The sequence below is a fragment of the Coregonus lavaretus genome, assembly GCF_964263955.1.
Source record: "Coregonus lavaretus genome assembly, chromosome: 29".
Taxonomy (NCBI): domain Eukaryota; kingdom Metazoa; phylum Chordata; class Actinopteri; order Salmoniformes; family Salmonidae; genus Coregonus; species Coregonus lavaretus.
The window spans coordinates 13,466,803-13,490,519 of record NC_140016.1 but is presented as its reverse complement, the minus strand read 5'-3'; the positions used below and the strand labels follow the sequence as shown (position 1 = coordinate 13,490,519).

Genomic DNA, 23,717 nt, shown 5'->3' with positions numbered 1-23,717 from the left:
GAGCTTTGCCCCAGTGATGTACTGGGCCGTACGCACTACCCTCTGTAGTGCCTTGCGGTCAGAGGCCAAGCAGTTGCCATACCAGGCGGTGATGCAACCAGTCAGGATGCTCTCGATGGTGCAGCTGTAGAATTTTTTGAGGATCTGAGGACCCATGCCAAATCTTTTTAGTCTCCTGAGGGGGAATAGGCTTTGTCGTGCCCTCTTCACGACTGTCTTGGTGTGTTTGGACCATGATAGTTCGTTGGTGATGTGGACACCAAGGAACTTGAAGCTCTCAACCTGTTCCACTACAGCCCCGTCGATGAGAATGGGGGCGTGCTCAGTCCTCTTTTTTTTCCTGTAGTCCACAATCATCTCCTTTGTCTTGGTCACGTTGAGGGAGAGGTTGTTGTCCTGGCACCACACGGCCAGATCTCTGACCTCCTCCCTATAGGCTGTCTCATCGTTGTCGGTGATCAGGCCTACCACTGTTGTGTCGTCGGCAAACTTAATGATGGTGTTGGAGTCGTGCCTGGCCATGCAGTCATGGGTGAACAGAGAGTACAGGAGGGGACTGAGCACGCACCCCTGAGGGGCCCCCGTGTTGAGGATCAGTGTGGCAGATGTGTTGTTACCTACCCTTACCACCTGGGGGCGGCCCGTCAGGAAGTCCAGGATCCAGTTGCAGAGGGAGGTGTTTAGTCCCAGGATCCTTAGCTTAGTGATGAGCTTTGAGGGCACTATGGTGTTGAATGCTGAGCTGTAGTCAATGAATAGCATTCTCACGTAGGTGTTCCTCTTGTCCAGGTGGGAAAGGGCAGTGTGGAGTGCGATAGAGATTGCATCATCTGTGGATCTGTTGGGGCGGTATGCAAATTGGAGTGGGTCTAGGGTTTCTGGGATTATGCTGTTGATGTGAGCCATGACCAGTCTTTCAAAGCACTTCATGGCTACAGACGTCAGTGCCACGGGTCGGTAGTCATTTAGGCAGGTTATCTTAGAGTTCTTGGGCACGGGGACTATGGTGGTCTGCTTGAAACATGTTGGTATTACAGACTCAGTCAGGGACATGTTGAAAATGTCAGTGAAGACACTTGCCAGTTGGTCAGCACATGCTCGGAGTACACGTCCTGGTAATCCGTCTGGCCCTGCGGCCTTGTGAATGTTGACCTGCTTAAAAGTCTTACTCACATCGGCTACGGAGAGCGTGATCACATAGTCGTCCGGAACAGCTGGTGCTCTCATGCATGCTTCAGTGTTGCTTGCCTCGAAGCGAGCATAGAAGTGGTTTAGCTCGTCTGGTAGGCTTGTGTCACTGGGCAGCTCGCGGCTGTGCTTCCCTTTGTAGTCTGTAATAGTTTTCAAGCCCTGCCACATCCGACGAGCGTCAGAGCCAGTGTAGTATGATTCAATCTTAGACCTGTATTGACTCTTTGCCTGTTTGATGGTTCGTCGGAGGTCATAGCGGGATTTCTTATAAGCGTCCGGGTTAGAGTCCCGTTCCTTGAAAGCGGCAGCTCTACCCTTTAGCTCAGTGCGGATGTTTCCTGTAATCCATGGCTTCTGGTTGGGGTATGTACGTACGGTCACTGTGGGGACGACATCATCGATGCACTTATTGATGAAGCCAGTGACTGATGTGGTGTACTCCTCAATGCTGTCTGAAGAATCCCTGAACATGTTCCAGTCTGTGCTAGCAAAACAGTCCTGTAGCTTAGCATCTGCGTCATCTGACCACTTTTTTATTAGCCGAGTCACTGGTGCTTCCTGCTTCAGTTTTTGCTTATAAGCAGGAATCAGGAGGATAGAGTTATGGTCAGATTTGCCAAATGGAGGGCGAGGGAGAGCTTTGTATGCGTCTCTGTGTGTGGAGTAAAGGTGGTCTAGAGTTTTTTCCCCTCTGGTTGCACATTTAACATGCTGGTAGAAATGAGGTAGAACGGATTTAAGTTTCCCTGCATTAAAGTCCCCTGCTACTAGGAGCGCTGCATCTGGATGAGCGTTTTCCTGTTGATTAATGGCCTTGTACAACTCATTCAGTGCAATCTTAATGCCAGCATTGGTTTGTGGTGGTAAATAGACAGCTATGAAAAGTATAGATGAAAACTCTCTTGGTAAATAGTGTGGTCTACAGCTTATCATAAGATACTCTACCTCAGGCGAGCAAAACCTTGAGACTTCCTTAGTATTTGATTTTGTGCACCAGCTGTTGTTTACAAAAATACAGAGACCGCCACCCCTCGTCTTACCCGAGTCTGCCGTTCTGTCCTGCCGATGTAGCGTATAGCCTGCTAGCTGAATGTTGTCATTGTTGTCATTCAGCCACGACTCCGTGAAACATAAGATATTACAGTTTTTAATGTCCCGTTGGTAGGATAACCGTAATCTTAAATCGTCCATTTTATTATCCAAAGCTTGAACGTTGGCTAATAGGATTGATGGGAGAGGCAGTTTACTCGTTCGCCGTCGGATCTTTACAAGGCACCCCGACCTACGTCCACGGTATCTCCGTCTCTTCCTCACGCGAATGACGGGGATCTGGGCCTTGTCTGGAGTCTGTAGAATATCCTTCGCGAACGCCTCGTTGAAAAAAAAGTGTTCGTCCAACGCGAGGTGAGTAATCGCTGTCCTGATATCCAGAAGCTCTCTTTGGTTATAAGAGACGATGGCATAAACATTATGTACAAAATAAGTTACAAATAACGCGGAAAAACACACATAATAGTACAATTGGTTAGAGGGCTGTAAAACGGCAGCCATCTTCTACCTATCAAATAAATACACCTGACCAGCAGTAGGGGGCACAATGGGCAGTGGAGTGGTTTATCTTACTAAGACAACCTTTGCCTGCTTTTTAAAGCTATTTCTAATTTTTCTTTGCTTGATCTCCAAGTGGAGGCTATTCCATAGACAAATGCCTGTATAGAAAAATGTCCTCCTTGCAGTACTGTTTACTCTTGGGATTGTTCAGAATGTGTAGGTTTACTAGTTAATAAGAAAATAAATAAAATGTAATTGTTCAATAATGTGTAATGTGTAATTGTTCAATAATTCAATGTGTTATGTTTAAAAATAAAAATATGTTTTTATATTACTTTTACAAATAAAAATATGTGATAATAAACAAACAAATCTAAACTAACAAATGTCAAATCATATTTGTCGCCGAGATGGCCAGTCAATTTGAGTAACGTTATTATGTATTCTACGTAATGACGCAGTTTTACGTTATTACGTAATGACGTCATCACGCAATGACATCACAATGTAATTTAGCAACTTTTAGCAACAAATCGACCTGCCTCTAGCAACATCCCCTGAACATTAGTTGGCAACACTGGTTGAGGATCGACACAGGCCTGTAGTTCCTACATTTGTTTTACTACTCTTCTTGTGGAGCGGAACCAGCCGGGCTGTTTCGAGATCATTGGGAAATGTACCACTACTAATAGAAAGGTTTACAATAAGCACTATCCTTTATGAATCTTGCAGGAAGGTTATCCAGCCCAGTTGCTATGTTTGTGCTCATTAAGCATAGTAGATTGGAAACTTTGTCCTCTGTTACCATACACAGCTCAAACAAATCATTTGTGATCCCTTTGCTATGGTAAAAGTTCTAATGAATGACTGGCCATGGTGTCCAGAGCAGGTCTGTAACTTGACTTTTTCCACATTTTGTTATGTTACAGCCTTATTCTAAAATGGATTAAATTGTTTTTTCCCCTTATCAATCTACACACACTAACACATAATGACAAAGCAAAAACTGTTTTTAAATTTATTTTGCAAATGTATAAAGAACAATATCACATTTACATAAGTATTCATACCCTTTACTCAGTACTTTGTTGAAGCTCCTTTTGGCAGTGATTACAGCCTTGAGTCTTCGTGGGTATGACGCTACAAGCTTGGCACACCTGTACTTGGGGAGTTTATCCCATTCATCTCTGCAGATCCTCTCAAGCTCTGTCAGTTTGGATGGGGAGCGTCGCTGGGATGGGGGGGGAGCTGTGTGTGGTACTAGTAGGAGGCTGTGTGAGGTAGCTTGTGGGAGAAGGATGTGTGTGTGTGTATATATATATGTGTGTGTGTGTGTGTGCATGTGCACGCGCGCGTGTGTGTGTGTGTAAGCCTAAATAAGTTCAGGAGTAAAAATGTGCTTAACAAGTCACATAATAATTTGCATGGACTCACTCTGTGTGCAATAATAGTATTTAACATGATATTTGAATGACCACCTCATCTCTGTACCCTACACATACAATTATCTGTAAGGTCCCTAAGTTTAGCAGTGCATTTCAAACACAGATTCAACCACAAAGACCAGGGAGGTTTTCCAATGCCTCGCAAAGAAGGGCACCTATTGGTAAATGGGTAAAAAAAAAGCAGACATTGAATATCCCTTTGAGCATGGTGAAGTTATTAATTCCACTTTGGATGGTGTATCAATACACCCAGTCACTACAAAGATATAGGTGTCCTTCCTAACTCAGTTGCTGGAGAGGAAGGAAACCGTTCAGGGATTTCACCATGAGGCCAATGGTAACTTTAAAACAGTTACAGAGTTTAATGGCTGTGATAGGAGAAAACTGAGGATGGATCAACAACATTGTAGATAGTCCACAATACTAACCTAAATGCCAGAGTAAAAAGAAGGTAACCTGTATAGAATACAAATATTCCAAAACATACATCCTGTTTGCAATAAGGCACTAAAGTAAAACTGCAAAAAAATGTTTGGGGCAAATCCAACACAACACATCACTGAGTACCAGTCTTCATATTTTCAAACATGGTGGTGGCTGCATCATGTTATGGGTATGCTTGTAATCGTTAAGGACTGGGGAGTTTTTCAGGATGAAAAATAAACGGAATGGAGCTAAGCACAGGCAAAATCTGGTTCAGAGGAAAACCTGGTTCAGTCTGCTTTCCAACAGAGACTGGGAGATAAATTCACCTTTCAGCAGGACAATAACCTAAAACACAAAGCCAAATAAACACTGGAGTTGCTTACCAAGACAACATTGAATGTTCCTGAGTCGCATAGTTACAGTTTTGACTTAAATCGGCTTGAAAATCTATGGCAAGACTTGAAAATGGCTATCTAGCAAGGATCAACAACCAACTTGACAGAGCTGAAAGAATTAAAAAAGAATAATGTGCAAATATTGTACAATCCAGGTGTGCAAAGCTCTTAAGAGACTCACAGCTGTAACTGCTGCCAAAGGTGATTCTAACAAGTATTGATTCAGGTGTGTGAATACTTATGTAAAGTAGATGTTTCTGTATTTCATTTTCAATAAATATGCTAACATTTCTAAAAACATGTTTTCACTGTCACTATGGGGTATTGTGTGTAGATCGGTGAGAAAAAAAGATATTTAATCCATTTTGAAATCACGTTGTAACACAAAAAAAATGTGGAATAATTTAAGAGGTATGCATAATTTCTGAAGGTACCGTAGGTGTGCGAGCGTGTGTGTCTGTGTGTGAGTATGCACGGCTGTCTGTGTGTTCGTGTGTGTTTTCACACACATGAGTGTGTGTGTGGTGTTCCAGGAGCGGCATGGCCGGGGGAGTGCTCGCAGCATCTCCAGTCCCAGAGTCACTTTCTGAGAAAGAGCTGGAGGCCATGTTTCACGCTGTCTTCCTTAATGAGCCCATTCACACAGCAGCCATAATACTCCCATGATTAGAGATGATAGAACACCCATACATCTCCATGGTGTCTACCAGCTCAGCTCTGCTCTGCTCCACACAGGGGAGAAAAACTGCTTCAGGCCTGCGGGTCATATAATATCTAAACCGATAAAATAAAATGCTAGCAGTATTTAAATTTGGCACATCCTCTGTGCTACTTTTCTACACAATTATTATTCATGAAGAACAGCCACAGGATCACACCTCGTAGTTGTGTGTGTATACAGCAGGCAATTATACATTTCTATACTTAGCCTCTTTTCTCCCTTTCTTTTAAATTCTACAGCGTAGTAATTTCAGTATGCTGATGACAAACCTCATCTTCACACATTCTAAATCATGTCTCTTTACAATTACAACACACCGGAGAAAGATACATGTAATTAAACTATACAGAGCAATGATCTGAAGGTGTGATAAACAGTCACTGATTACATATGTGTGCAGAACTGATCATTTGCAACCCCTTACGCAAAGAACAGGATGTAATACAATCCAATACAATGCATTACAGAGACACTTCCACACAAAGCCGCCAGTTCAACATGATCTGCCACTTACCTGAGAGGTGTACTTCTGGGCTTGGGCTTCTCAGCTGCCTGTGAACACAGTAACACAACACAGTCCTGTTAGTTGCTGTACAGAACAGAACATGCAGTATGTGATGGATAGTGATACCCATCTCTCTGGACCACTGAGAGATCAGCACAAATAGCCCAAAACTTAAGGAAGGATAACAGGAGGGATGAATCACAGCCCAGGATGAAATAAATCAGCCTCATCATGATGACTAAAGATAGGCACTCAAACATGCACTTTCCTCATCGTCTGTTTCGTCTGTTCATCCCCCCTTCCCTTTGAATGGAGGAATGTGAATAATTAAAGAGATCAGTGAGGCGTCCACCACTCGATCAATGCTGGTTGGAGGAAAAAACAACTGTGTGATTTCTAAGGATGGGTTTTTAGAGACCTACTAGAGTAGCAGCAAGGGTTACAGAGACCTACTAAATCCAATCAAATGTAATTTGCCACATGCAACAGGTGTATACCTTACAGTGAAATGCTTACTTATAAGCCCTTAACCAACAATTCAGTTTTAAGAAAAAATAAGTGTTAAGTAAAAAATTGATAGGTAAAACATTTAAATTAAAAATAATTAAAGAGCAGTAGTAAAATTTAAAATAACAGTAGTGAGGCTATATACATGGGTTACTGGTACAGAGTCAATTTGCGGGGAGGGTTTTTGAGACCTACTAGAGTAGCAGAGAGGGTTTTAGAGACCTACTACAGTAGCAAATAGGGTGTTAGAGACCTACTAGAGTAGCAGAGAGGGTTTTAGAGACCTACTACAGTAGCAGAGAGGGTTTTAGAAAGCTACTAAAGTAGCAGTGAGGGTTTTAGGAGCTACTAGAGTAGCAGAGAAGGTTTTAGGAACCTACCACAGTAGCAGAGTGGGTTTCAGAGACCTAGTAGAGTAACAAAGAGGGCTTTAGACACATACTATAGTAGCAGAGAGGGTTTTAGAGACCCAATAGATTAGCAGAGAGGGTTTTAGAGACCTACTAGACTAACAAAGATGGTTTTAGAGACCCAATAGAGTATCAGAGAGGTTATTAAAGACCTACTACAGTAGCAGAGAGGGTTTTAGAAAGCTAATAGATCACCAGAGAGGGTTTTAGAGAGCTACTAGAGTAGAAGAGGGGGTTTTAGAAAGCTACTAGATTACCAGATAGGGTTTTAGGGAGCTACTAGAGTAGCAGAGAGGGTATTAGAGACCTACTAGAATAGCAGAGAGGGTTTTAGAAAGCTACTAGATTACCAGATAGGGTTTTAGGGAGCTACTAGAGTAGCAGAGAAGGTTTTAGAGAACTACTTTAGTAGCAGAGAGGGTTTAAGAGAACTACCAGAGTAGCAGAGAGGGTTTTAGAGAACTAATACATTAGCAGAGAAAGTTTTAGAGACCTACAACAGTAGTAGAGAGGCTTTCAGAGACCTACTACAGTAGCAGAGAGAGGTTTAGAGACCAACTACAGTAGGAGAGACATACTACAGTAACAGATAGGGATTTAGAGACCTACAAGATTAGCAGATAAGGTTTTAGAGAGCTAATATATCACCAGAAAGGGTTTTAGAGAACTACTAGAGTAGCAGAGAGGGTTTTAGAAACCTACTACAGTAGCAGGGACCTACTAGAGTAGCAGAGAGGGTTTTAGAGACCTACTAGAGTAGCAGAGAGGGTTTTAGAGAGCTACTAGATTACCAGAGAGGGTTTTAGAGAACTACCAGAGTAGCAGAGAGGTATTTAGAGACCTACTACAGTAGCATATAATGTTTTAGAGACCTAATACAGTATTTGAGAGGTTTTCAGAGACCTACTAGAGTAACAGAGAGGGCTTTAGAGACCAACTACAGTAGCAAAGAGGGTTTTAGAGACCAACTACAGTAGCCGGGACCTACTACAGTAGCAGAGAGGATTTTAGAGACCTACTAGAGTAGCAGAGAGGGTTTTAGAGAGCTACTAGATTACCAGAGAGGGTTTTAGAGACCTACTACAGTAGCATCAAATGTTTTAGAGACCTAATACAGTATTTGAGAGGTTTTCAGAGACCTACTAGAGTAACATAGAGGGCTTTAGAGACCAACTACAGTAGCAGAGAGGGTTATAGAGACCTACTACAGTAGCAGGGACCTACTACAGTAGCAGAGAGGGTTTTAGAGAGCTACTAGATTACCAAATAGGGTTTTAGAGAACTACCAGAGTAGCAGAGAGGGATTTAGAAACCTACTACAGTAGAAGGGAGGGTTTTAGAGACCTACTACAGTATCAGGGACCTACCACAGTAGCATATAGGGTTTTAGAGACCTACTAGATTACCAGAGAGGGTTTTAGAGATCTACCAGAGTAGCAGAGAGGGTTTTAGAGACCTACTAGAGTAGCAGAGAGGGTTTTATAGAGCTACCAGAGTAGCAGATAATGTTTTAGAGACCTACTACAGTATTTGAGAGGTTTTCAGAGACCTACTAGAGTAACATAGGGCTTTAGAGACCTACTAGAGTAGCAGAGAGGGTTTTAGAGAGCTACTAGATTACCAGAGAGGGTTTTAGAGAACTACCAGAGTAGCAGAGAGGGATTTAGAGACCTACTACAGTAGCATAGAGGGTTTTAGAGAACTACCAGAGTAGCAGGGACCTACTACTGTAGCATATATGGTTTTAGACCCCTACTAGATTTGCAGAGAGGGATTTAGATACCTAATACAGTAGAATATAATGTTTTAGAGACCTAATACAGTAGAAGAGAGGGTTTTAGAGACCTACTAGAGTAGCAGAGAGGGTTTTACAGAGCTACTAGATTACCAGAGAGGGTTTTAGAGAACTACCAGAGTAGCAGAGAAGGTTTTAGAGACCTACTACAGTAGCATATAGGGTTTAGAGAACTACCAGAGTAGCAGATAATGTTTTAGAGACCTACTACAGTATTTGAGAGGTTTTCAGAGACCTACTAGAGTAACATAGAGGGCTTTAGAGACCTACTGCAGTAGCAGAGAAGGGTTTACAGACCTACTAGATTAGCAGAGAGGGTTTTAGAGACCAACTACAGTAGCAAAGAGGGTTTTAGAGAGTTACTAGATTACCAGAGAGGGTTTTAGAGAACTACCAGAGTAGCAGAGAGGGTTTTAGAGACCTACTACAGTAGCATAGAGGATTTTAGAGACCTACCAAAGTAGCAGGGACCTACTACTGTAGCATATATGGTTTTAGACCCCTACTAGATTTGCAGAGAGGGATTTAGATACCTAATACAGTAGCAGAGAGGTTTTTTTTAGAGACATACTAGAGTAACAGAGAGGGTTTTAGAGACCTACCACAGTAGCAAAGAGGGTTTTAGAGACCTACTAGAGTAGCAGAGAGGGTTTTAGAGAGCTACTAGAGTAACAGCGAGGGATTTAGAGACCGACTACAGTAGAAGACAGGGTTTTAAAGATATACTACAGTAGCAGCTACGGTTTTATAGACCTACTAAAGCAGCAGAGAGGGATTTAGAGACCTACTAGAGTAACAACGAGGGTTTAAGAGACATACTAGAGTAGCAGAGAGGGTTTTAATGATCTACTACAGAAGCAGAGAGGGTATTAGAGAGCTACTAGAATAGCAGAGAGGGTTTTAGAGACCTATCTCGGTAGCAGAGGGGGTATTAGAGACCTACTACAGTAGCAGCAATATATTTAGAGACCGACTACAGTAGAAGAAAGGGTTTTAAAGACATAATACAGTAGAAGCGAAGGTTTTATAGATCTTCTACAGCAGCAGAAATGGTTTTAGAGACCTACTATAGTAAAAAAGTGGTTCTAGAGACCTACTAAAGTAGCAGAGAGGGTTTTAGAGAGCTACTACAGTATCACAGAAGGTTTTAGAGACCTATTGCAGTAGCAGAGAAGGTTTTAGAGACCTACTACAGTAGAGGAGAAGGTTTTAGACAGCTACTAGATTACCAGAGAGGGTTTTAGAGAGCTACTAGTGTAGCAGAGAGGGTTTAAGAGACCTACTAGAGTAGCAGAGAGGGTTTTAATGATCTACTACAGAAGCAGAGAGGGTATTAGAGACCTACTAGAATAGCAGAGAGGGTTTTAGAAAGCTACTAGATTACCAGAGAGGGTTTTAGAGAGCTAGTAGAGTAGCCAAGAGGGTTTAAGAGAACTACTAGAGTAGCAGATAATGTTTTAAGGACCTAATACAGTAGCAGAGAGTGTTTCAGAGACCCACTAGATTAGCAGAGAGAGTTTTAATGACCTACTATATTAGCATAGAGGGTTTTAGAGACCAACTACAGTATCACAGAAGGTTTTAGAGACCTATTGCAGTAGCAGAGAAGGTTTTAGAGACCTACTACAGTAGAAGAGAAGGTTTTAGACAGCTACTAGATTACCAGAGAGGGTATTAGAGACCTACTAGAATAGCAGAGAGGGTTTTAGAAAGCTACTAGATTACCAGAGAGGGTTTTAGAGAGCTAGTAGAGTAGCCAAGAGGGTTTAAGAGAACTACTAGAGTAGCAGATAATGTTTTAAGGACCTAATACAGTAGCAGAGAGGGTTTCAGAGACCCACTAGATTAGCAGAGAGAGTTTTAATGACCTACTATATTAGCATAGAGGGTTTTAGAGACCAACTAGAGTAGCAGAGATGGTATTAAAGACCTACTACAGTAGAAGAGAGGGTTTTAGAGACCAACTACAGTAGCATATAGGGTTTTAGAGAGCTACTAGAGTAGCAGAGAGGGTTTTAGAGAGCTACTAGATTACCAGAGAGGGTTTTAGAGAACTACCAGAGTAGCAGAGAGGGTTTTAGAGACCTACTACAGTAGCATAGAGGATTTTAGAGACCTACCAAAGTAGCAGGGACCTACTACTGTAGCAGAGATGGTTTTAGACCCCCTACTAGATTTGCAGAGAGGGATTTAGATACCTAATACAGTAGCATAGTTTTTTTTTAGAGACATACTAGAGTAACAGAGAGGGTTTTAGAGACCTACCACAGTAGCAAAGAGGGTTTTAGAGACCTACTAGAGTAGCAGAGAGGGTTTTAGAGAGCTACTAGAGTAACAGCGAGGGATTTAGAGACCGACTACAGTAGAAGACAGGGTTTTAAAGACATACTACAGTAGCAGCTACGGTTTTATAGACCTACTAAAGCAGCAGAGAGGGATTTAGAGACCTACTAGAGTAACAACGAGGGTTTAAGAGACATACTAGAGTAGCAGAGAGGGTTTTAATGATCTACTACAGAAGCAGAGAGGGTATTAGAGAGCTACTAGAATAGCAGAGAGGGTTTTAGAGACCTATCTCGGTAGCAGAGGGGGTATTAGAGACCTACTACAGTAGCAGCAATATATTTAGAGACCGACTACAGTAGAAGAAAGGGTTTTAAAGACATAATACAGTAGAAGCGAAGGTTTTATAGATCTTCTACAGCAGCAGAAATGGTTTTAGAGACCTACTATAGTAAAAAAGTGGTTCTAGAGACCTACTAAAGTAGCAGAGAGGGTTTTAGAGAGCTACTACAGTATCACAGAAGGTTTTAGAGACCTATTGCAGTAGCAGAGAAGGTTTTAGAGACCTACTACAGTAGCAGAGAAGGTTTTAGACAGCTACTAGATTACCAGAGAGGGTTTTAGAGAACTACCAGAGTAGCAGAGAGGGTTTTAGAGACCTACTACAGTAGCATAGAGGATTTTAGAGACCTACCAAAGTAGCAGGGACCTACTACTGTAGCAGAGATGGTTTTAGACCCCCTACTAGATTTGCAGAGAGGGATTTAGATACCTAATACAGTAGCATAGTTTTTTTTTAGAGACATACTAGAGTAACAGAGAGGGTTTTAGAGACCTACCACAGTAGAAGAGAGGGTTTTAGAGACTTATTAGAGTAGCAGAGATGGTTTTAGAGACCTACTAGAGTAGCAGAGATGGTTTTAGAGACCTACTAGAGTAGCAGAGAGGGTTTTAGAGAGCTACTATATTACCAGAGAGGGTTGTGGAGAACTGCTAGACTAGGAGAGAGGGTTTTAGAGACCTACTACAGTAGAAGATAATGTTTTAGAGACCTAATACAGTAGCAGAGAAGGTTTTAGAGACCTACTACAGTAGTAGGGGGGTTTCAGAGACCTACTAGAGTAACATAGAGGGTTTTAGACACCTACCACAGTAGAAGAGAGGGTTGTAGAGACCTACTACAGTAGCAGATATAGTTTTAGAGACCTACTACAGTAGCAATGAGGGATTTAGAGACCGACTACAGTAGAAGAAAGGGTTTTAATGATCTACTACAGAAGCAGAGAGGGTATTAGATACCTACAATAATAGTAGAGAGGGTTTTAGAGACCTATCTCGGTAGCAGAGGGGGTATTAGAGACCTAATACAGTAGCAGTGATATATTTAGAGACCGACTACAGTAGAAGAAAGGGTTTTAAAGACATAATACAGTAGAAGCAAAGGTTTTATAGACCTTCTACAGCAGCAGAAAGGGTTTTTGAGAGCTACTACAGTATCACAGAAGGTTTTAGAGACCTATTGCAGTAGCAGAGAAGGTTTTAGACAGCTACTAGATTACCAGAGAGTGTTTTAGAGAGCTACTAGTGTAGCAGAGAGGGTTTAAGAGACCTACTAGAGTAGCAGAGAGGGTTTTAATGATCTACTACAGAAGCAGAGAGGGTATTAGAGACCTACTAGAATAGCAGAGAGGGTTTTAGAAAGCTACTAGATTACCAGAGAGGGTTTTAGAGAGCTAGTAGAGTAGCCAAGAGGGTTTAAGAGAACTACTAGAGTAGCAGATAATGTTTTAAGGACCTAATACAGTAGCAGAGAGTGTTTCAGAGACCCACTAGATTAGCAGAGAGAGTTTTAATGACCTACTATATTAGCATAGAGGGTTTTAGAGACCAACTAGAGTAGCAGAGATGGTATTAAAGACCTACTACAGTAGAAGAGAGGGTTTTAGAGACCAACTACAGTAGCATTTAGGGTTTTAGAGAGCTACTAGAGTAGCAGAGAGGGTTTTAGAGAGCTACTAGATTACCACAGAGGGTTTTAGAGAACTACCAGAGTAGCAGAGAGGGTTTTAGAGACCTACTACAGTAGCATAGAGGATTTTAGAGACCTACCAAAGTAGCAGGGACCTACTACTGTAGCAGAGATGGTTTTAGACCCCCTACTAGATTTGCAGAGAGGGATTTAGATACCTAATACAGTAGCATAGTTTTTTTTTTGAGACATACTAGAGTAACAGAGAGGGTTTTAGAGACCTACCACAGTAGAAGAGAGGGTTTTAGAGACTTATTAGAGTAGCAGAGATGGTTTTAGAGACCTACTAGAGTAGCAGAGATGGTTTTAGAGACCTACTAGAGTAGCAGAGAGGGTTTTAGAGAGCTACTATATTACCAGAGAGGGTTGTGGAGAACTGCTAGACTAGGAGAGAGGGTTTTAGAGACCTACTACAGTAGAAGATAATGTTTTAGAGACCTAATACAGTAGCAGAGAAGGTTTTAGAGACCTACTACAGTAGTAGGGGGTTTTCAGAGACCTACTAGAGTAACAGAGAGGGTTTTAGACACCTACCACAGTAGAAGAGAGGGTTGTAGAGACCTACTACAGTAGCAGATATAGTTTTAGAGACCTACTACAGTAGCAATGAGGGATTTAGAGACCGACTACAGTAGAAGAAAGGGTTTTAATGATCTACTACAGAAGCAGAGAGGGTATTAGAGACCTACAATAATAGTAGAGAGGGTTTTAGAGACCTATCTCGGTAGCAGAGGGGGTATTAGAGACCTAATACAGTAGCAGTGATATATTTAGAGACCGACTACAGTAGAGGAAAGGGTTTTAAAGACATAATACAGTAGAAGCAAAGGTTTTATAGACCTTCTACAGCAGCAGAAAGGGTTTTTGAGAGCTACTACAGTATCACAGAAGGTTTTAGAGACCTATTGCAGTAGCAGAGAAGGTTTTAGACAGCTACTAGATTACCAGAGAGTGTTTTAGAGAGCTACTAGTGTAGCAGAGAGGGTTTAAGAGACCTACTAGAGTAGCAGAGAGGGTTTTAATGATCTACTACAGAAGCAGAGAGGGTATTAGAGACCTACTAGAATAGCAGAGAGGGTTTTAGAAAGCTACTAGATTACCAGAGAGGGTTTTAGAGAGCTACTAGAGTAGCAGAGAGGGTTTAAGAGAACTACTAGAATAGCAGAGAGGGTTTAAGAGAACTACTAGAGTAGCAGAGAATGTTTTAAGGACCTAATACAGTAGCAGAGAGTGTTTCAGAGACCCACTAGAGTAGTAGAGAGAGTTTTAATGACCTACTATATTAGCATAGAGGGTTTTAGAGACCAACTAGAGTAGCAGAGATGGTATTAAAGACCTACTACAGTAGAAGAGAGGGTTTTAGAGACCTACTAGAGTAGCAGAGAGGGTGTTAGAGAACTACTAGAGTAGCAGAGAGGGATTTAGAGATCTACTACAGTAGCAGAGAGGGTTTTAGAGACCAAATTAAGTAGCACAGAGGGTTTTAGAGACCTACTACAGTATCAGAGAGTGTATTATATATCTACTACAGTAGCAGAGAGAGTTTTAGAGACCTACTAGTGTAGCTGAGAGGGTGTTAGAGACCTATTACTGTATCAGAGGGAGTTTCAGAGACCTACTAGAGTAACATAGAGGGTTTTAGAGACATACCACAGTAGCAGGGGGGGTTTTAGAGACATACTAACGTAGCAGAGAGGGTTTTAATGACGAACTAGAGTAGCAGAGAGGATTTTAGAGACCTACTAGATTCACAAGAGGGTTTTAGAGACCTAATACAGCAGTAGAGAGGGTTTTAATGACCTACTAGAATAGCATAGAGGGTTTTAGAGACCTACTACAGTAGCAGAGAGGGTTTTAGAGACCCACTTCAGTAGAAAAGAGGGGTTTAGAGACCTACTACAGTAGCAGAGAGGGTTTTAGAAACCTAGAAGAGTAAAAGATAGGGTTTTAGAGACCTACTAGAGAAGCAGAGAGGGTTTTAGAGATCTACTAGAGTAGCAGAGAGGGTTTTAGAGAGCTACTACAGTATCACAGAAGGTTTTAGAGACCTATTGCAGTAGCAGAGAAGGTTTTAGAGACCTACTACAGTAGCAGAGAAGGTTTTAGACAGCTACTAGATTACCAGAGAGGGTTTTAGAGAGCTACTAGTGTAGCAAAGAGGGTTTAAGAGACCTACTAGAGTAGCAGAGAGGGTTTTAATGATCTACTACAGAAGCAGAGAGGGTATTAGAGACCTACTAGAATAGCAGAGAGGGTTTTAGAAAGCTACTAGATTACCAGAGAGGGTTTTAGAGAGCTACTAGAGTAGCAGAGAGGGTTTAAGAGAACTACTAGAGTAGCAGAGAGGGTTTAAGAGAACTACTAGAGTAGCAGAGAGGGTGTTAGAGAACTACTAGAGTAGCAGAGAGGGATTTAGAGATCTACTACAGTGGCAATGAGGGTTTTAGAGACCTACTACAGTATCAGAGAGTGTATTATATACCTACTACAGTAGCAGAGAGAGTTTTAGAGACCTACTAGTGTAGCTGAGAGGGTGTTAGAGACCTATTAGAGCAGCAGAGAGGGTTTTAGAGACCTACTACAGTAGCAGATAGGGTGTTTGAGACCTTCTACCGTAGCAGAGAGGGTTTTAGAGACCTACTACAGTAGCAGAGATATATTTAGAGACCGACTACAGTAGCAGAAGGGTTTTATAGACATAATACAGTAGCAGCGAAGGTTTTATAGAGCTACTACAGCATCAGAATGGGTTTTAGAGACCTACTAGAGTAAAACATTGGTTTTAGAGAGCTAATACAGTAGCAGAGAAAGTTTTAGAGACCTACTTGAGCAGCAGATATGGTTTCAGAGACCTACTAGAGTAACAGACAGGGCTTTAGAGACCTACTAAAATAGCAGAGAGGGTTTTAGAGACCTACTAGATTAGCAGAGAGGGTTCTAGAGATCTACTACAGTAGAATAAATTGTTTTAGAGACCTACTACAGAAGCTGGGACCTTCTAAAGTAGCAGAGAGGATTTTAGAGACAAACTAGAGTTGCAGAGAGGGTTTTAGAGACCTATCTCGGTAGCAGAGGGGGTATTAGAGTCCTACGACAGTAGCAGCGATATTTTTAGAGACCTACTACAGTAGCAAAGGGTTTTAAAGACATAATACAGTAGAGGAGAAGGTTTTATAGACCTTCTACATTAGCAGAAAGGGTTTTAGAGACCTACTATAGTAAAAAAGTGGTTTTAGAGACCTACTAAAGTAGCAGAGAGGGTTTTAGAGAGCTACTACAGTATCACAGAAGGTTTTAGAGACCTATTGCAGTAGCAGAGAAGGTTTTAGAGACCTACTACAGTAGCAGAGAAGGTTTTAGACAGCTACTAGATTACCAGAGAGGTTTTAGAGAGCTACTAGTGTAGCAGAGAGGGTTTAAGAGAACTACTTTAGTAGCAGAGAGGGTTTAAGAGAACTACTAGAGTAGCAGAGAGGGTTTTAGAGACTTACTACAGTAGCAGAGAAGGTTTCAGAGACATACTAGAGTAACAAAAAGGGCATTAGAGACATACTATAATAGCAGAGAGGGTTTTAGAGACCTACTAGATTAGCAGATAGGGTTTTAGAGATCTACTAGATTAACAAAGAGGGTTTTAGATACCTACTACAGTAGAAGGGACCTACTACATTAGCAGAGAGGGTTTTAGAGACCTACTAGAGTAGTAGAGAGGGTTTTAGAGACCTACTAGAGTAGTAGAGAGGGTTTTAGAGACCTACTACAGTAGCATACAACATTTTATAGACCTAATACAGTAGCAGAGAGGGATTTAGAGACCTACCACAGTAGCAGAGAGGGTTTTAGAGACCTATTAGAGTAGCAGAGATGGTTTTAGAGACCTACTAGAGTAGCAGAGAGGGTTTTAGAGAGCTACTAGATTACCAACGAGGGTTGTAGAGAATTGCTAGAGTAGGAGAGAGGGTTTTAGAGACCTACTACAGTAGAAGGTAATTTTCTAGAGACCTAATACAGTAGCAGAGAAGGTTTTAGAGACCTACTAGATTAGCAGAGAGGGTTTTAGAGACCTACTAGAGTAGCAGAGAGGGTTTTAGAAAGCTACTAGATTACCAGAGAGGGTTTTAGAGAGCTACTAGAGTAGCAGAGAGGGTTTTAGAGACCTACAAGAGTAGCAGAGAGGGTTATAGAAAGCTACTAGATTACCAGAGAGGGTTTTAGAGAGCTACTAGAGTAGCAGAGAGGGTTTTAGAGACCTACAAGAGTAGCAGAGAGGGTTATAGAGAACTTCTACAGTAGTAGAGAGGGTTTTAGAGACCCACTTCAGTAGAAAATAGTGGTTTAGAGACCTACTACAGTAGCAGAGATGATTTTAGAAACCTAGAAGAGTAGCAGATAGGGTTTTAGAGACCTACTAAAGAGGCAGAGAGGGTTTTAGAGATCTACTAGAGTAGCAGAGAGGGTTTTAGAGACATACTACAGCAGCAGAGAGGGTTTTAGAGACCTATTACTGTATCAGAGGGGGTTTCAGAGACCTACTAGAGTAACATAGAGGGTTTTAGAGACATACCACAGTAGCAGAGGGGGTTTTAGAGACATACTAACGTAGCAGAGGGGTTTAATGACGAACTAGAGTAGCAGAGAGGATTTTAGAGACCTACTAGATTCACAAGAGGGTTTTAGAGACCTAATACAGCAGCAGAGAGGGTTTTAATGACCTACAAGAATAGCATAGAGGGTTTTAGAGACCTACTACAGTAGCAGAGAGGGTTTTAGAGACCCACTTCAGTAGAAAAGAGGGGTTTAGAGACCTACTACAGTAGCAGAGAGTGTTTTAGAAACCTAGAAGAGTAAAATATAGGGTTTTAGAGACCTACTAGAGAAGCAGAGAGGGTTTTAGAGATCTACTAGAGTAGCAGAGAGGGATTTAGAGACATACTACAGCAGCAGAGAGCGTTTTATAGACATGCAACAGTAGCAGAGAGGGTTTTAGAGACCTATTACTGTATCAGAGAGGGTTTTAGAGACCTACTAGAGTAACATAGAGGGTTTTCGAGACATACCACAGTAGCAGAGGGGTTTTTAGAGACATATACTAACGTAGCAGAGAGGGTTTTAATTACGAACTAGAGTAGCAGAGAGGATTTTAGAGACCTACTAGACTCGCAAGAGGGTTTTAGAGACCTAATACAGCAGCAGAGAGGGTTTAAGAAACCTACTACAGTAGAAGGGACTTACTACAGTAGCAGAGATGGTTTTAGAGACCTACTACAGTAGAAGAGAGGGTTTTAATGACCTACTAGAATAGCATAGAGGGTTTTAGAGACCTACTACAGTAGCAGAGAGGGTTTTGGAGACCTACTAAAGTAGCAGAGAGGGATTGAGAGACCCACTACAGTAGCAAAGAGGGGTTTAGAGACCTAATATAGTAGAAGAGAAGGTTTTCGAGACCTACTACAGTAGCAGAGTGGGTTTCAGAGACCTACTAGAGTAGCAGAGATGGTTTTAAGACTCACTACAGCAGCAAAGAGGGGTTTAGAGACCTACTACATCAGCATATAGGGTTTTAGAGACCTTCTACAGTAGTAGAGAGTGTTTTAGTGACCTACTACAGTAGCAGAAAGGGATTTGGAGACTTGCTACAGTAGAAGGGACTTACTACAGTAGGAGAGAGGGTTTTAGAGACCTACTAGAGTAACAGATAATGTTTTAGAGACCTACTACAGTAGCAGTTGGGGTTTTAGAGACCTACACCAGTAGAAATAGTGTTTTAGATACCTTCTACATTATCACAGAGGGTTTTAGAGACCTACAAGAGTAGCAGAGAGGGTTATAGAGAACTTCTACAGTAGAAGAGAGGGTTTTAGAGACCCACTTCAGTAGAAATGAGGGGTTTAGAGACCTACTACAGTAGCAGAGAGGGTTTTAGAAACCTAGAAGAGTAGCAGATAGGGTTTTAGAGACCTACTAGAGAAGCAGAGAGGGTTTTAGAGATCTACTAGAGTAGCAGAGAGGGTTTTAGAGACATACTACAGTAGCAGAGAGCGTTTTATAGACATGCTACAGTAGCAGAGAGGGTTTTAGAGACCTACTACAGTAGCAGAGTGGGTTTCAGAGACCTACTAGAGTAGCAGAGATGGTTTTAAGACTCACTACAGCAGCAAAGAGGGGTTTAGAGACCTACTACATCAGCATATAGGGTTTTAGAGACCTTCTACAGTAGCAGAGAGTGTTTTAGTGACCTACTAAAGTAGCAGAAAGGGATTTGGAGACTTGCTACAGTAGAAGGGACTTACTACAGTAGGAGAGAGGGTTTTAGAGACCTACTAGAGTAACAGATAATGTTTTAGAGACCTACTACAGTAGCAGTTGGGGTTTTAGAGACCTACACCAGTAGAAATAGTGTTTTAGATACCTTCTACATTATCACAGAGGGTTTTAGAGACCTACAAGAGTAGCAGAGAGGGTTATAGAGAACTTCTACAGTAGAAGAGAGGGTTTTAGAGACCCACTTCAGTAGAAATGAGGGGTTTAGAGACCTACTACAGTAGCAGAGAGGGTTTTAGAAACCTAGAAGAGTAGCAGATAGGGTTTTAGAGACCTACTAGAGAAGCAGAGAGGGTTTTAGAGATCTACTAGAGTAGCAGAGAGAGTTTTAGAGACATACTACAGCAGCAGAGAGCGTTTTATAGACATGCTACAGTAGCAGAGAGGGTTTTAGAGACCTATTACTGTATCAGAGAGGGTTTTAGAGACCTACTAGAGTAACATAGAGGGTTTTAGAGACATACCACAGTAGCAGAGGGGGTTTTAGAGACATACTACAGTAGTAGAGAGGGTTTTAGAGACATACCACAGTAGCAGAGGGGGTTTTAGAGACATAGTAACGTAGCAGAGAGGGTTTTAATGACGAACTAGTGTAGCAGAGAGGATTTTAGAGACCTACCAGAGTCGCAAGAGGGTTTTAGAGACCTAATACAGCAGCAGAGAGGGTTTTAATGACCTACTAGAATAGCATAGAGGGTTTTATAGACCTACTACAGTAGCAGAGAGGGTTTTAGAGACCTACTAAAGTAGCAGAGAGGGTTTTAGATACCTACTACAGTAGCAAAGAGGGGTTTAGAGACCTAATATAGTAGCAGAGAAGGTTTTAGAGACCTACTACAATAGCAGAGTGGGTTTCATAGACCTACTAGAGGACAGAGAGGGCTTTAGAGACCTACTACAGTAGGAGAGAGGGTTTTAGAGACCTACTAAGGTAGAAGAGATGGTTTTATGACCCACTACAGCAGCAAAGAGGGGTTTAGAGACCTACTACAGCAGCATATAGGGTTTAAGAGACATTCTACAGTAGCAGAGAGGGTTTTATAAACATACAAGAGTAGGAGATAGGGTTTTAGAGACCTACTAGAGAAGCAGATATGATTTTAGAGACATATTAGAGTAGCAGAGAAGGTTTTAGTGACCTACTACAGTAGCATAAATGGATTTGGAGACCTGTTACAGTAGCAGGGACCTACTACAGTAGCAGAGAGGGTTTTAGAGACCTACTAGAGTAACAGATAATGTTTTAGAGACCCACTTCAGTAGAAAATAGGGGTTTAGAGACCTACTACAGTAGCAGAGAGGGTTTTAGAAACCTAGAAGAGTAGCAGATAGGGTTTTTAGAGACCTACTAGAGAAGCAGAGAGGGTTTTAGAGATCTACTAGAGTAGCAGAGAGGGTTTTAGAGACATACTACAGCAGCAGAGAGTGTTTTATAGACATGCTACAGTAGCAGAGAGGGTTTTAGAGACCTATTACTGTATCAGAGAGGGTTTTAGAGACCTACTAGAGAAGAAGAGAGGGTTTTAGAGACCTGTTAGATAGAGGTTTTGCATCGAATCAGCATTTCTACGTTTACTGTAGATGTAATACCTGTTCCAATGTCTTTCCACTAAGCTATAGATTTTGATAGTCTTTGATTTAAAACTACATCACTGATACCTGACACTGATTGGAAGTACAGACAGGTGACAGTCATTTAATACTATAAGGATTTGTTTCCCCCCTCCCCTTTCCCCCATGTATTCCCTATACAAGAACAACAACACATTGTAACAAACAAATGAACATTAAAGTGTTTCCTCTCTGATGACAGTTCAGTGGAAATCAATTGCACATGCAGAATGAAGGGTGCACATGGAGAGGAGTGTCACTGCTACTGTACTTCTGTAGTCCTGAAAATATGATATAGCCCACACTGTGATGTAGCCCACAACATGCTGATTAGTGACTAGTTAAAGAGTGCTTGAGCAAGGTATACAAATAAAACCCCTTGGCACAGAGTAGTAAAGCTATTGGCCACCACCACCACAACCTGTCCAGGCTACCATCAAGACACAGACAGGCCCACAGCCACAACCTGTCCAGGCTACCACCAAGACACAGACAGGAACACAGCCACAACCTGTCCAGGCTACCACCAAGACACAGACAGGCCCACAGCCACAACCTGTCCAGGCTACCACCAAGACACAGACAGGCCCACAGCCACAACCTGTCCAGGCTACCACCAAGACACAGACAGGCCCACAGCCACAACCTGTCCAGGCTACCACCAAGACACAGACAGGCCCACAGCCACAACCTGTCCAGGCTACCACCAAGACACAGACAGGCCCACAGCCACAACCTGTCCAGGCTACCACCAAGACACAGACAGGCCCACAGCCACAACCTGTCCAGGCTACCACCAAGACACAGACAGGAACACAGCCACAATCTGTCCAGGCTACCATCAAGACACAGACAGGCCCACAGCAACACACTGGCAAGGCTAGGTTTATTGCTGTGACCATTGATCGGTGTACAGTCCATTTATCATTGATGAAAGCAGCCAGTGATTTTCACAGTATATCAGATGAAACAAGTCAGATCATCTGTCAACTGCTCTCTTACTGCTGTTTCCCTCTCCACAGGGATTTGGGCAGCTTCCATCCTTCTTCCCCATTCCTGGGTTGCTAGGCAATGCAGCTGGGGGCATGGCTGCTAGTTTGTACTCTGGCAAACTGTTTAAATGGCTGCTGGGGCTTTTTTCATGCTTATGAGGCGGCTTTGGGCATTCATTTCAGGGGTTGTGTGTGTGTGTGTGCGAGTACTTGTGAGGGAAACTCAGGGGGTGGTTATCGCTAAGGAAAAAAGGAGGGATGGAGGAGCTGTGCTGGTGATGATCAAATTAGTCTAAAAAGGCCAGACATGATCAAGTGCTTCTCTGTATCACCAAGAGGAATGCAACACAGCTCAAAGCAAGATTATCATGATTTTTTAAAAGGAATTCAACAATATTTAAAAGACAAAGAGAGTGATGCACTGCTATTGACTTTACTGGCTCATTGCCTGCAGCTATAAAGAACACCACATCATTCCAACAGACAGTGATGTATACCCCCAACTTGTTTTCAACCTGTGGCGGTGTGATTGAGAGGCATTAGCGCTGTTGTGAGATCACTCTAAATGAGAAGGTATAAAGGTTTGTTTTAGATCAGCATTTGATGATCCAGGATTGTAGATATCAGATGAACAGTCCTCTTCACTCACCTTCATCTGTCTGTGTGTCTCTCTGTGTGTCTCTCTATGTGCGTCTCTCTCTGTGTGTGTCTCTCTCTCTGTGTGTCTCTCTCTGTGTGTGCGTCTCTCTTTCTGTGCGTCTCTCTCCGTGTGTCTGCATCTCTCTGTGTGTCTCTTTCGGTGTGTCTCTGTCTCTCTTTGTGTGCGTCTCTCTCTGTGTGTGTCTCTCTCTGTGTGCGTCTCTCTCCGTGTGTGTCTCTGTCTCTCTCTGTGTGTCTCTCTCTGTGTGCGTCTCTCTCTGTGTGTCTCTGTCTCTCTCTGTGTGTCTCTCTCTGTGTGCGTCTCTCTCTGTGTGTTTTTCTGTCTCTCTCTGTGTGTCTCTGTCTCTCTCTGTGTGTCTCTGTCTCTCTCTGTGTGTCTCTGTCACTCTCTGTGTGTCTCTGTCGCTCTCTGTGTGTCTCTGTCGCTCTCTGTGTGTCTCTGTCGCTCTCTGTGTGTCTCTGTCGCTCTCTGTGTGTCTTTGTCGCTCTCTGTGTGTCTGTCGCTCTCTGTGTGTCTCTCTCTCTCTGTGTGTCTCTCTCTCTCTCTGTGTGTGTCTCTCTCTCTCTCTGTGTGTCTCTGTCTCTCTGTGTGTGCGTGTCTCTGTCTCTCTCTCTGTGTCTCTCTCTCTCTCTGTGTGTCTCTCTCTCTCTCTGTGTGTCTCTGTCTCTCTCTGTGTGTCTCTGTCTCTCTCTGTGTGTGTCTCTCTCTCTCTCTCTCTCTCTCTCTCTCTGTCTCTCTCTCTCTCTGTGTATGTCTCTCTCTCTCTCTGTGTGTGTCTCTCTCTGTGTGTGTCTCTCTCTCTCTCTGTGTGTCTCTCTCTCTCTCTCTCCTCTCTCTCTCTCTCTCTCTCTCTCTCTGTCTCTCTCTTTCTTCT

The 23,717-nt window shown here is 42.4% G+C and overlaps 1 protein-coding gene across 1 annotated transcript in view; it reads right to left on the bottom strand.

Moving 5' to 3' along the window:
- The window catches only part of LOC311105026 (AF4/FMR2 family member 2-like), a gene marked incomplete at both ends in the record, with an annotated part of 221,560 nt that overhangs the window by 97,449 nt on the left and 100,394 nt on the right, over window positions 1-23,717 (bottom strand). The window contains one exon of the mRNA XM_084147006.1: window positions 6,244-6,281. Within this exon, the coding sequence (XP_084003132.1) occupies window positions 6,244-6,281 (38 nt within the window). The remainder of the gene's footprint in view (window positions 1-6,243; window positions 6,282-23,717) is intronic.